Here is a 14,339-nt window from a genome sequence, read left to right as displayed (position 1 = left end):
TCTGGATGTGGTAAAGAGGTAAGACTTTTATTGGGCAGTATCTAATCAGTAGACATGAAGGTAGCGCGCGAAAGAGACTACATGTCAAGCTGGGGTGATATGTCACTGGTCAGCGGTCAGCAGTCCTTCCAATCACTACACTGACCACTCGACCAGTCTTAGCACAGGGTGCTAAATTTTGATTTCTGTTTCATGGTGTAATATCAAAATCTACAGATCAAGGTTGAAACTCGTGTTTTGATTACCGTAAACACCTTGCAGTGAGTAGATTAATGTATAAATCTGTATAAAGATTAGTAATATACTTGTTAATGACATGGCCCAGCTTATATGCAACAATGCATCTTTAAAATATATGGCTTGTGGCAATGTGTTATACAAAGTGTATCTATAAAGAAAATATTTTAAATCACATTTTATGAGAGTTATGCTTGGAAGATCACGAAGGAGCAAACAAAGACATGAATTATATTTGATAAATCTTATGAATACATCAAGAAGCTATGTCCAGATAGATGCACTGAACCTGTATTCGAGGTTACTCTGCAGGGTTATGATAAATACACGCATACCAGATATAAGCACTTCTCAGTCCCAACGTGAGAAATCAGTCATTTAGCACAGTATGCCAACCAAACATTAAATAATATCTATGTAACTAGATACAGCTCATGTTTAAAATATTACATCAACATCCCCACAAAGTGATGGGCTGGCAGACAGGAGGCCAAGTCCGCCAATAAAATCATCTGTCCAACAAGAAACCAGAAACTTGAAAATACTCTTACAGCAAACCGTACATATGGTGATGATGGACTTATTATACACATACTCACCCCCATCCCCACCCTCCCTGCCCCTCCCCCCGCTGGCATGGCAGTGTTATGTACGTACACTCACAAAATACTTGCTAGATCTAGGTCTATGTTGGTATTAATACCATACACAGCGGAACCGTCATGACACGGCTGCTTCACAGAACGCCAAACAAAGCCTCTACACCATCTCAACCTGTATATTGCCTCAGTAGTCATGCTCACAAAAATATCAGATGGGTATGCATAGCATTCAAGGTGATGTGTAAAAATTTCAGCTTTTTGTAAAAATATAAGCCATGTATCATCCAGGAAGCATTGTCAAATATGCAGCATAGACCAAGGCATGGGGACTACTTTGTGAAGTAGATAAGTTTATGTCCCATGATTACTGGCTACGTACTGGCGACCACGCTCACTTGCTCCGGTAGGAGACTACAGTTCGGGGCCTACAGCAGTGACCAGGAGCATGCAGAACAGAAGAGGGTCGGTCGGTCGGTTGGACGATGGCGTTAGTCGCAACTACAGTATAATTGATACTGATCACACAGAGACACTCCTCACATACAAATTAGGGTGGGCTAAACTGCACACCACTGCCTGGCTATGCTGCACACTCAGAGTAGTGTCCCCTGGTTGGCCTTGACCAACGTGTCTAGAGGTCGCTCTCTCCGTACAGGGCTGTGGAGAAGGACATGTAGTCGAGGGCGCCAGGCACGGCATCACGGCCGGTGTAGGGGGCCATACGCTGAATACAGTATTCAGCTTGATCAGGGGGGAGCTCCTGGCGCAGGATCTGAGCAGTGATGTACGGCTGGAAGACAAAAAACAGTTGTTAGCTTCAGGTACTCTTCATATTTATGGTTTACAGATTTATAATAACCAATTGGGTGAAAATAAAAATATAGACAAATTTCTGTAAATCAATATTTAACTACTACGGAAGAGAATTTATGGATGTCAACTTCTTTATCATGTGGAATGCAATGTCTCGGAGTATATACTTACTCCATCAGGTAAATAGACTACAACTATTACTAACATTATAACAAAGTTGTTTGGGCAGGTCGGTTTAATGTGGAGAAAAGAATGCTTTTCTGTTTAAGGTGAGGTGAAATTGGGTTTAACGTCGTATCCAAGATTATTGCACTTATATAGCGACGTGTGTGTGTGTGTGTGTGTGTGTGTGTGGTGTGTGCTTGACCGGACTGATGCCGATTTATAGTGCTAGCTCACTGAGATACCATGCCGCAGTTTAACATGAATACCCAACTCAGACACAGTATACGGACTCCGAGCCGACCAGTCCTTGGTTTAACCCTGAATGCCGAGCGCCAGACAGGGTAACAACAAGTACCATCTTTTAGCGTCTTTTGGTATGACTCGGCCGGGGATCGAACCCCCGGACCTACTGCTCTCCGGGCGGACGCTCTACCACTAGACCACGGAGGCGGTCCTTTTCTGTTTAAAGTATGGTTACTGTTTTTATTTCAGTCAGAGAAGGCTTTGCTCTCTTCATAAATTGTTTGCAGAGGCTGGATCGATCATTATCAAATAGTGAACAGATACCTTGTTGTCTAACCGGATCTTGATCAGACCAACCAATGACTGACATGCACTCAGCCAAGTCACAGAACCTGACCAGAAGATCCATTTTAGTGGACACATATTGACTAGCATGAAGTAACCAGAGGCCCTCAAGCCACACAGGGTTTGTCCGTGTGACTGGTGGCACTGAGTGGACTCACCTTGTCTCCTGCAAGGATCTTGAAGGACTGCATGACCTGCTCTGCAGTATCTGTGTCCGCTGTCTCACGAGTCATAAAGTCTAGGAAGGCATCAAAGGTGACGAATTTCGTTCCATTTGGATCAACAATTGACATTATCCTCTGGAAGTCAGCCTCGCCCTGGAATTACATAGACCATGTTTTAGGATACAAGAATGTCTTCAGGACTGATATATTCCTTACACAGCAGCAATATCCATGAATCATTCAAGCTGCATGAAATGCAAATAAATCAAGGGCTATATTTTACCAATTATTCCAAAGTTTCTATCTTTTAATATATTTTTTTATCCATCAGAATCAAGGGTTCAAATTTACCAAAAAAGTCAAGACATCCTTGTCATCACCCTGATGTCAAAACTGAAGGTTAAGGGGACCCTAGATTCAAATACAATGGTACCAAACCTCAAGGACCCTGGGATCCCTTATTTTCGACTTGCGGAATAACTCATGATTTCATCATGGAATTTTCTGTAATTCCTCTAGAATTTGCAGTTCAGGCTGAACTTGCTGTGAGGACATGCATCCTACCTGTCTATCATCTCTGATGTTGTATCCAAGACTGACAAGGCAAGCCTTGAATTCCTTAGCCTCCAGGCGGCGGTTACGACTCTTGTCGAAGTGGTTAAAGGAGGCACGGAACTCGTTCATCTGTTCTGCGCTGATGCCCTTAGAATCGCGGGTTAAGATCTAAAATGAAAAGAAATCAATATCTTAAATTTAGTCTTATGCCCTTATCTAGTCACAAGTCCATAAATTTCATAATGTGTACATTCAAAAACCCAAATCTTCATTTCTTATCATCTAAGATGCTCTCTGGGTCAGGAATAACCATTACTCAATACATAAAATCAATATTAGATTTAAAACTGCCTTGAACTTCACAACCAGTAAAATGCATCATTGATTTACTTCACGGTGACATGCCAAAATTGCATAGTAGAGTTTCAGTACAATGTCATTAACCTGAACCAGCACAATGCAGTGAATCAAATGGGTTCAACACCAAGTTGAACAGTATTTCAAGTGTATCACAGTGTGTCACCTAAGTGTCGTAGGAAAGTGAGTGAGTGAGTGAGTGAGTTGGGTTTATCGCCGCTTTTAACAGTATTCAAGTTATATCGCGGACTGTCAGCTTAATGTGGGAGGAAGGCCCGAAGTGATGCAGGTCTCAGACATTTACCACTTCGGTGAAACCCACAAGCACGGGTATGGTTCTGACAAGCCTAGAAACATAATCGGGGCGAACCGGGATTCGAACCCACAATCATAGGTTTCTCGCGTGCCCAAGGGACGCAACTCTGCACAGCGAATCGCGGTGCCTTAGACAACTGGGCCACCCGTGCCCCCCTCGTAAGAAAGATTCAGTGACCAGGTCAAAGGCCCATGTACACAAGAATGATGATAACAGCGAAAGGATCACACCAGGAACAAATCAGGGAATCAAAACGATAATCAGCACATATTTGCATGAGTAACAGACACAACACTGCACTATAGACAACTAGGTCAGACAGAGAGATTATCATACGAGCATCTGTCATACTGATATTACTTGAACAGTCTTTCAGTTATATCATAGTGTGTGTCTGGAATTAATACTGTAGAGATGAAGGTTCAGGACATATATTACTTTCGTGAAAGATTTGAACCCGTAATTGTTTGATTCTGGCAAGCCTAATCACTGCACATCAAATTGCAGCACTTTAGACGACTGGACCACCTGTGTCTCGTGGTGTGCTATAGCTCACCTGGTTCTCCACCTCGTTGCTGTTTCTTGCGATGGCTGTGAGAAGCTGTTCCCATCCTACCCGCAGAGTCTGAAAACAAATATCCAGCATTTGACAAGGCAGAGTTACAGCAGAGTCGTATATCTAACACATAAACTTGCATCTGTCACGGCAAGGAAACAATTGCCTACAAATATCGATTGGTTTGTATGGAATCGAACTTTTGGTCTTTGCATAATAGGACAACACACTATCCATTGGACTAGCCTAGAAGTGACAGAAACTGCAAATGTTTTTCGCTTTTGACTTATGCCAGTCAGCAATATTCCAGCAACATAATGCCCGCATGTATATCATGAAGTCTTGGACATATGCCCCACCTCATCAGAATATGATGTCACAAATTCAAAAGTCACCGAGCTTGACCACACCCAATCCATTCTTGTTGCCTCTTACAAGCATAGGTTACTGGAAACCAACTTTACCTGGAATCCCCAGGGGCACTAACAGTTGTTAAAGAATCATTAGTTGCTGGTATTTATGACATGAACAGGTATCCTGAAGCAACAACTCACCTCCATAGAGTACTGTGTGTATCGGTTCTCGAAAATCATGGCCTCTTGCACTTCCTGCAACATGAACCATACAACATGAACCATACAAACACAAGATTGTTACAACTGAGAAACACATTCCCTATTCTGTCCACATAAATGAATGAAGGCTTATTCACATAATCAACATCAGCCTTACAAATACATTATATATTTATAAACATTTCACTACTCAGTATCTAATTTTACCATTGTAGTGAGTGAGTGAGGTTTTACGCTGCTTTTAGCAATATTCCAGCAACATCACGGTGGGGAACACCAGAAATGGGCTTCACATATTGTACCCTTGTCGGGAATCAATCCGGGTTTTCGGCGTGACGAGCAAACGCTTTAACCACTAGGCTACCCGACCGCCCCTTTACCATTATAAGCAACAGATATAACATCTCAATGTTGGCTAAACTAATCAGCCAATTTCACCAGCATATAAAAATTAACACTCTGTGTCAAACATACTTTAGGTCTACACATATAAGCCAGTGGCAGTACACACCATATTGATTCTCTCCAGATCATCCATGTTAGTCTTGTAGGCCTGGACAGCGTTGTCAAACTGCCTCAGCTTCTTCAGTTGGTCCTCAAGGGACATCTTGGACTGAAGACCAATAGAGGCCACGGCATCCAGGTTGGTCTCGATCCACTGGCCCACCACATTGGCCTTCTGGCCGAACTCCCGACGCAGGCGCTCGTTACGTTGCTGCCTTGCCATCTCGTTCTGGAGGGTGGAGTCACGCTCGGGCACAAGGTGCTGGACTTCTGACCATTTGTTGGCGATGTCCTACAAACAAACCCTCAACAGTCAGAATGTCCCCTTGATAGTCAATGTTTGTCCTCATCTTAACATACTGCTACTGAGCAGATGACTACAGTATAATAACGTTCTGTCACAACTATCACTGACTTAGCGCTAAGGAGACTCATATTCAACTTTTGAAATGTTGTTCACCCCTTCATTCCTAATAAGGTAATAAATGTGAGATGTCAGAATTCAAAGAAGGGACCAATGTTCATCTGCTTCCTGTTAAAGACAGCAGCAAAAAATGTTCTCAATCCTACAACTGACTGGAGGAAATGTTAAGTTGAACAACCCTTTTGAAACTGAAACAATGAAACAATGGTACAATGAGGATGATGTCACAACGATTATGTTGACAATGATGGATGGTGATTAACAGTCAAGAGCTATGGCTTTCATTATGCACTGTAAGATGCATGCAATGTAACTATCAACTGCTTACTCCAAGTACTCAAGGATATTTCATACATTTTATCATACATATAACACTTAAACAGAACACAAAACAGCATGATTAAGTAATATAACAGAAATATCCATGCCCGGGACCACATATTTTTTCACGTTAGATTAAAACAAACAAAAAAAACACTCCAAACATTATTTTAACTTTGATGACGAATATATTGGCAATTTTTAATCAAGTTCATTTTAGAAAATCAGACAATGTTTATCATTTTAATAAAATTCAAATTACCATAAGTTAATTATCAGCTTGAGTAAACAGGTTGAGATTAATATTATTAGTCATTATAGAGATATATGACACCTAGAAGTACTTGGGATTCCTCACAGTGTCCGAAATAACTACCTGCCCGCCTGCCCGTGGCTGGTAACTTTCCTGTCGGGCTTTTCCTTCACCTGCCAGGCTATCTGGCAGGTAATTTTAAGAAAACTTATGTATTTAGTTTTATCGTAAGTCCTTGGCAATATTTCAATTAAATCAAGACATGATTTGTCTCTTAGTTTCTGCAATTTTTCAATCTTTATAATGCCTGAATGCGGGAAGGTTAATTTGAAGATGAGCAGGCAACACTTATGGGTCACCTGCCCAACTGTCTTGTTGGGTCTTAAAATTACTTCGAACACTGATTCCTCTACAAATAAGCTTATACTCAGACATATACTGAACTGTTATTTTCATAACCTTAAAGCACAAGAACTCAAAAAGCTATTGCTTTTTTTAGGAAAATTTAAGTGCACAAGGCAAAAGATATATTCAGTGAACAAAAGAGATGAAAATAAAAGACATGAAATTTGCTTTCAGACCATGCCTGTAACCAGATTTGACTTGACGAGTGACAGCTGATCATGCATGTGTTGCATGCGACATGAACCCTCCCCTTCGAGGGGACTGCCAAAAATATAGTCTTAGTATTTAGAGTGACTACATCTACACATAGTTATAGAGTACAGAGAGCTACAATTCCTGTCAACTACAATCAGAGCAGGCTGTCGTTCCACAAAGTGACCTTAGTTCTATGACTGTCATAAGTCAATTTTAAATATAGGAGCAACGATCATCCATTGGATAGCAACCCGCTTTGTTCAACTGGGCCTCCGGCCTGTTCCTAAAAGGGATCTTAGCGCTAAGAAGATCACAACTCCCCTACTTCAACATAGACTTAAAATACTCGTAGTGCTAAGATCGTTTTGTGGAACCTAGGTCTGCAGATAACAGAGTTCTGCACTCTGGCATTGCTAAATATTTGTCATTAAATCTAATAATATTTACAAGCATTGATGATACTATCGCTCATGCACTATACATTTAACATGCGGACAGAAAGATCAGATTACAACAAGTTTCTTTATTTGTTTGTTTGTCACTGAACTTAGTTGCAGTGATGTATTGACAACAGGAAATATTCATGAGGGATTAACCACAGTAGCTCTTGCATACACTGACAATTAGTTCCCATGACCTGAAGCTGTTAGTAAGTTGGTTAGCAAGTACATTGTTGTTATTGCCTGCCAGGAGAAATGTGACGTGTTAATAGGTGGTGACAGTGTGACGTGAAAGTTAAACAAAGTTATTTCCATTATGACACCATTTTCCGTGACACTGTGGCGCCAGTATTTCTCCTGTGATTCTCGAGTCTCACATATGGGTTGTTTATTTTGCAGAACAGTGAAACTATCTAAACAACAAAACACTAAACAATGTACATCTGTGTGACTGACTGCAAGCACCATGTTCCTGATAACGTAAGGTGGTGATTCCCCAACATTAGGTCTCAATGTCTACCATGTCACCTTCAGGAATTTGGTAGGACATGTTCTAGAAAACATTGGGAACAGTTACCAAAGTAACAATATGGATGAATACCCCCCAACAAATCAGTTTGAGACACTTACTATTTCAATATGGATTCCATATCTCATAAGTGATATCACCAGACATTGCTGACCTTCCTTCATACAGCTTTACAATTAAGACACCATGTCACGTTAAGAAACCCCAATAAAACCATTTGCTCACATATCAAAAGTGTTGAATTAAGTTTGCTGTAAATTCTCATAACATTTTGATACATTCCTGCCCAAATACACCTTCACCACATGCTAAAAGTTTATGTTCAATCAACATTTCATAAAAAACAAAACATTTTGTGATAAAAACAGCTACCCATGCCAGTTTCATTCACTTAAATATTTATGTTGCTATGCAACAGGGTTCAGTCATATCCCTTTGATCTACATTCCCTCCACACAGATGCACATAAAAGAATAACACGATAACAACAAAAAGCAAATGTAAGGTGACAGCGAAGTACAGCGACACCCTGTGTAGCTCTCCTTCGCCGTGGGAATTAAGTGTTAGCACCTTGCATGAAACATCGACATTACAAACAGTTGAATACAGAGGTTGAGTGGAGAAGCGATCACTCGCTGGCTCTCTCGTACCCAAGCCAGTGAGGGCTGCATATACTAACCTCCTACTCCCAGTCCAAGGCAAAAACAAATGTAAAGAAAGGGGACAAATGCTTTAAAATGGGTGCATCAACCTAGATGGTATGGGTTAGACATTGGCAATCATTCATTAACAAACCATACGGGTACTTGATGAGGTTAGGCAACGAGGAACAAGCATGACACGGATGAAAACACAACACACACCTTTACACATCTAATCTAACCTTTATAGTAATAGTTAACTGGGTTACAGTAATAGCTAGCTGCCTTATAGTAATAGCTAACTGATTTACAGTAATAGCTAACTGGTTTACAGTAATAGCTAACTGATTTACAGTAATAGCTAACTGGGTTACAGTAATAGCTAGCTGCCTTATAGTAATAGCTAACTGGTTTACAGTAATAGCTAACTGATTTACAGTAATAGCTAACTGGTTTACAGTCATAGCTAACTGGTTTACAGTAATAGCTAACTGATTTACAGTAATAGCTAACTGGTTTACAGTCATAGCTAACTGGTTTACAGTAATAGCTAACTGGTTTACAGTAATAGCTAACTGGTTTACAGTCATAGCTAACTGGTTTACAGTCATAGCTAACTGGTTTACAGTCATAGCTAGCTGCTTTGTTACAGCGATAGAAATTGGCACTAGTCCTATAGTCCTTACCAAACTGCCCAATAGTTAAGGTATCATGAGGACTTTGCCATTTTTCAGTGTTTTGCTATATGTTATCATTATAAGGAGTAGTGGACTAAAAATGTTAGTTTCTATCGCTGTATAGTAAGAGCTAGCTGCTACCATAACTTTCAGAGACAGTGGGAGTAATGACTCTTAAGTTAAAATCGTGAGAAAACATGAATATGCATTATCTTCAGAAATCAGACAAGATGGGACTCCACAAACATTTTACATTGAATAAATATCAGTGCATTTCCAAACACATATTAGTTTCATATACATAGTAGGTGCAACATTTATAATCATGTATAATAGGGATGACCTGTCTAAAGTTTAACTTTGGGAAACGTTATACAGTGATAATGGAGGGTTTGTGATATTAGCATGGTCCAGTATATTCATTACTATATCTGTAATTGTCAAGGTGCCTAGCATACCTCCATCGGACTTTCATCCTGCAAATTCAGTAGTTTGTGCAATAACATGGTGAAAAAAACTTGCAAAATATTTTAGGCACAGCACACTGCATGTCTAAAACGTAAATGGTAAATTGCGTGTGCATTCTGAGAAGCTCTCCGGAATTTAAGCTGAAGCTGAATGTAGTGGATATCATGTGGACTTTCACTAAACGAGTGATTAAGAGAAAACTTTATAAGAAAGCTGGCCCCTAGCTAAGGCCTGCTGTACTGGACACATTGGACTGGCTTTCACCTCATCTGACATAAAACTTGATGATGGACCTGATAGGATACATGCTTACAGAAAGAGAACAACTTTATGTTTACAGTCGGAATTAAAAAAATTACAATAATAAATATGCAACACTATTCCAGGGATGAAAACTGGTTAAAGGTGTCAGGGTTGGTTGAATTTTAATTTGTCGCGTGTCCTTACACGTTATCACAATTCAGGATGGGAATTGTTTCAGGTTAAGTTGTGTATCTGATAAAACCACATCAACCATCAAAATTTGGAGCAAGAATAAAAGATCATGAAGAGTAAAAATTTAATGTTGCAAAACTTTTCGACTTGAAAATAACCTCTTATTCACAAGAAACATAAAATGCTAAGTTCCACGACCAGTGCTTGTTGCAGCCACGACTATGTAAACTACAGCATGTATAGAGGGGAGGAAGTCCATGTACCTGAGCGTGCAGTGTAGAGTAGGGGTTGTCTGGGGGGGTCAGGTTGTACTGCTGGGCCAGGCGGTTCACTTCCTGCACCAGGGAGATGATCGTCTGGAACTCCTTGTCTGCCTCACCCAGAGTGGCCTTGAACTGCTCATGGGCGTCAATCAGACCCTGAAAACCGCCAAACTCACATTGAAGTCCACAGAACCATTCTACTGATAAGACTACCTGAGTTTAAAAGAATATTTGGGACCTTTATCAGTTGCACTATGATGCCATGTTAAAGATATATTACTCAACATTTGCTATGGATCACAATAGTCATCTTGAGTCAAAGGTGTGGTCCTTAGTAAATGTTGAGAAGTATATATTGCAAATGGATAACAACTTCCTTATTTACTGTCATCTATAAATTGTCTCTACTTTGTCATCTGTCAACTCCTATGTAATGCCTATCAAACAATTCAGTATATATTGCTTTCATATTCAAAGTTACATTTAGATATTTAGGTTATAAATTAATAATTGGTTTATTTTGGAAATATATCAGTTCAATATGCTCGACAACCACAGTGACTTTCTTCAGTATCAACACTAACAGTTAAATGTTTGCCAACAGTCCATATTGTTTACAATTTCAGACAGGAATTTGAAATTAAAATGAGTTATCTTTTGTTGTGAATGGCGTTCTTGCACTTGCCTGCACTTCTTCTGTTGTGTGCACAATGAACATATCCATCAGATCTTCCTTAGCTCCATCCATCCAGTTGTTGAATGGCTGCAAGGGGAAGGAAAGGACAAATTGTCAAAGTCGTCAGTTCTCACACATTCTACAACAAATCATTCAATTCATTTCATCCCTGTTTCCGATCACCTTTTATGATCAGTCACAACATTAGTGCTAATCAGTATCAGTGCTTCAGATTGACAGGTGGTGGGGTCACTGACCCAGGAACACACAAATGACCCTCAATGTTATAACATGGATCCCCTGGTCCCATGTATCTGTAGCCTGACCAATGTGGCTTAGGGTTACAAACAACCCATAAATATTGAAGTCAACCTGAAGCTGTAAAATTTAATGAAAAACCCTTACTGCAGCTCTCTTGGCAAACTCCAGATGAAGCTGGTCAATCTTCTCCAGAATCCTCTCAGCCTCCTACAAGACACACATACAGGTCACAACTATGACAGGTCTAACAGAAAAGCATTACTATTTCCTAACCTAGATTTTGTTAATTAAGATGAAACATGTCAATTTCATGGATGCAATTTACAGATCTTACTCTTAAAGAAATATCATTCTGACAATAATCATTACTTTCATTCATGATTGTGTACTACAACACTGATGTATCTCAAGCATATGTTAGTCCAACAGTCACTTTAGAGAATCAATCACTACCCTAAACCCCCAGTTCACAGCTGCCAACTTCCCCATTTACAATTAATACTTTGTTACGATCTGCTCATCTTGACACCAAAGCCCAACAATTTCCGAAACGATAATTTTATCACTTGGTTTCTATTTCGGCTTCAGCAACCTCCAATAATATGACACTATAATTCAATACTGTAATAAGATTCAAACCAGTTGTCTTTATTGGTGTCGAAAATTGTGCCCTTGTGACTTATTTTTGTATATTGGCGTATTATTTGAACGAATTAAAAAAGAAATCATATTTACATACTTAAGCTGCAAATTCATACAAATACAAAAAGTTTGCAGCTATGCCAGTATTGTAAATTGTCATTTGGGATATACATGGCAAACTACAGCCAACATGTCCATCTACAATTACAGTGTGAGTCAGAAATGGAAATGGTTTGGACACTAACTGTATCATAAACAGGGGAGACAACTTACATCCAGTCCTTCCCTCCTCTTCTGCGTCAACAGACCAAGACGGTCCCACTGATCACAGATATGCTGAAGAAAAAACACAGGGTCATATTTTGATTACTAATCATAGTTTGATAAAGCTTTGACAATATTTTCAGAAGAATTTACATCATACTTATGTTTACATACTTAGAAACAAAAGGTGGATAGGAAGATATGTGTAAGAAGACAGTAGTGGTTGTCTACCTGACATCTTGAATTGACTGATGCCACATCATGGTACTCCAGAGCACTGAAACATACATAATGTCACTGTCAGCCATACATTCAGGAAACAGCCTCATGAAGTAGCTCATCTTAACAAGTTCCATGTAACTTAATGAAAAACACTAAGTGAGTTGGGTTTATCTTAACAGTGTTCAAGTTCTATCAAAGCATGTCAGCTTAATGTGGGAGGCAAGCCCTAAGTGATGCAGGTCTCAGACGTTTACTACATTGGTGAAACCCACGAGCACCAGTATGGTGCTGCTCGACCTAGAAACATGACTCGGGTGAACTAGGATTCGAACATAGGTTCCTGGCAAGGAGCAAGGAATTATCTGAAATTGTCCTTGCGGTTTTGATGGTAAGGAGTGCACTCACTTCAACTCCTGTGCAATGGCTGCAATCTGCTCCACGCGGTCCTGGTGAGCAGCAAGGTCACTCTCGAAGGCCTCATGCTTCTTCTTCATCGCCTGGAAGTACAACAAAACACAGGTTAACCAGGCAGAGCACTTCACTGCATCCAAACATTTGTAAATGTACCCAAATGATTGACTCAAACTCTGCACTGGATCAGAGAGATACACAACAGAACAGATAGTGGCGGAAACTAGTAATATTTAAAGTGAGGCAGAATATTTGGTGTTCATGTTGGGAATATGGAGGCCAAAAAAGGAACATGATACTGAATACCATAGGCAGCAATGTTTTATTGCTGATGGCTTTTATCTAAATGCTGCTTGAGATGTCGATGAAAAATAGAAATAAAGCACACTGCCATGATAGCTGTGTAAAAGTTAGGAAACAGTGAGTGAGTGAGTTGGGTTTAATGCCGCTTTTAACAGTATTCAAGTTACTTCACGGCGTGTCATCTTAATGTGGGAGAAAGGCTCGTGGTGATGCAGGTCTCAAGACGTTTACCACTTCAGTGAAACCAACGAGCACAGGTATGGTGCTGACAAACCTAGAAACATAATCGGTGCGAACTGGGATTCAAACCATCAATCATAGGTTTCTGGCGTGCCCAAGTGACGAAACTCTGCACAGCGAATCGCGGCGCCTGAGACGTCTGGGCCACCCATGCCCCCTAGGAAACAGTGAATGTTCATCGGTCAGTGACCATGCGGAACAAACCTGTAATGACCTTGACCTACAAGAAACTACTGACCTTGAGTTCGTTCAGTCTGCACTGCTTGAAGTCTCTGCTCTGGAGCATGTCCTCCTTGCCGGTTGACCATTCCTCATGAATTTGACACTTGTGGCGGAATTTCTGCGCCAAATGATCAAGGCGCTCTAATCTGTAAATTGAGAGGACGATGTAACATTGAATCAGCAACCCTCAGAACAAAGTAATGTTAATATTTTCACAATCTCAGCATACCTCCTAGCATTATACACTTACTGTGCCTCGCAATAATTTATTTAAGTCTTACAAAATTTTCAACATTCCTGTTACATTAGTTTCCACACTGGTTGCAGCAATTCATCCAAGAGAGTAACAAAAGACCTTGATTCTGTCCCTAAATTCCCACTGGGGTTTTAAAAGTAAAGTTACCTACCTTTGAAGTTCTGAGAGGAGCCACTCCTCAAATCCTTTCTCTGCAGATTCCAGTCCCTTCCAGGCATTGGCAATATCCTGCAGCAGACAAAACATGCCCCATGATAGTTTCTGTCTGTACAGATAACAATCCTACAAATAACTGACAAGTCTTAAAGGTATCACACAATGTGCAGCGAGCCTGACCACCCGATCCAGTTAGCTGCCTT

The 14,339-nt window shown here is 40.3% G+C and overlaps 1 protein-coding gene across 2 annotated transcripts in view; it reads right to left on the bottom strand.

Annotated features, from left to right (window-relative positions):
• Positions 1–14,339, bottom strand: part of LOC139442758 (alpha-actinin, sarcomeric-like) — a 48,403-nt gene continuing 34,064 nt past the window's right edge. For both annotated transcript variants that reach the window (XM_071223653.1, XM_071223652.1), the window contains exons 10-23: positions 14,132–14,208; positions 13,741–13,870; positions 12,954–13,045; positions 12,558–12,603; positions 12,336–12,398; positions 11,565–11,627; positions 11,169–11,246; positions 10,484–10,639; positions 5,440–5,724; positions 4,908–4,961; positions 4,354–4,422; positions 3,134–3,292; positions 2,564–2,722; positions 1–1,629 (exon numbers count right to left, since the gene is read on the bottom strand). In XM_071223653.1, the coding sequence (XP_071079754.1) occupies positions 1,471–1,629; positions 2,564–2,722; positions 3,134–3,292; positions 4,354–4,422; positions 4,908–4,961; positions 5,440–5,724; positions 10,484–10,639; positions 11,169–11,246; positions 11,565–11,627; positions 12,336–12,398; positions 12,558–12,603; positions 12,954–13,045; positions 13,741–13,870; positions 14,132–14,208 (1,590 nt within the window). In that variant the 3' untranslated portion in view covers positions 1–1,470. The remainder of the gene's footprint in view (positions 1,630–2,563; positions 2,723–3,133; positions 3,293–4,353; positions 4,423–4,907; positions 4,962–5,439; positions 5,725–10,483; positions 10,640–11,168; positions 11,247–11,564; positions 11,628–12,335; positions 12,399–12,557; positions 12,604–12,953; positions 13,046–13,740; positions 13,871–14,131; positions 14,209–14,339) is intronic.

This window comes from Haliotis cracherodii, unplaced genomic scaffold (genome assembly GCF_022045235.1).
Source record: "Haliotis cracherodii isolate W230 unplaced genomic scaffold, xgHalCrac1.p SCAF_5, whole genome shotgun sequence".
NCBI classification, from domain to species: Eukaryota; Metazoa; Mollusca; class Gastropoda; order Lepetellida; family Haliotidae; genus Haliotis; species Haliotis cracherodii.
This window is presented reverse-complemented; position numbering and strand designations above follow the sequence as displayed.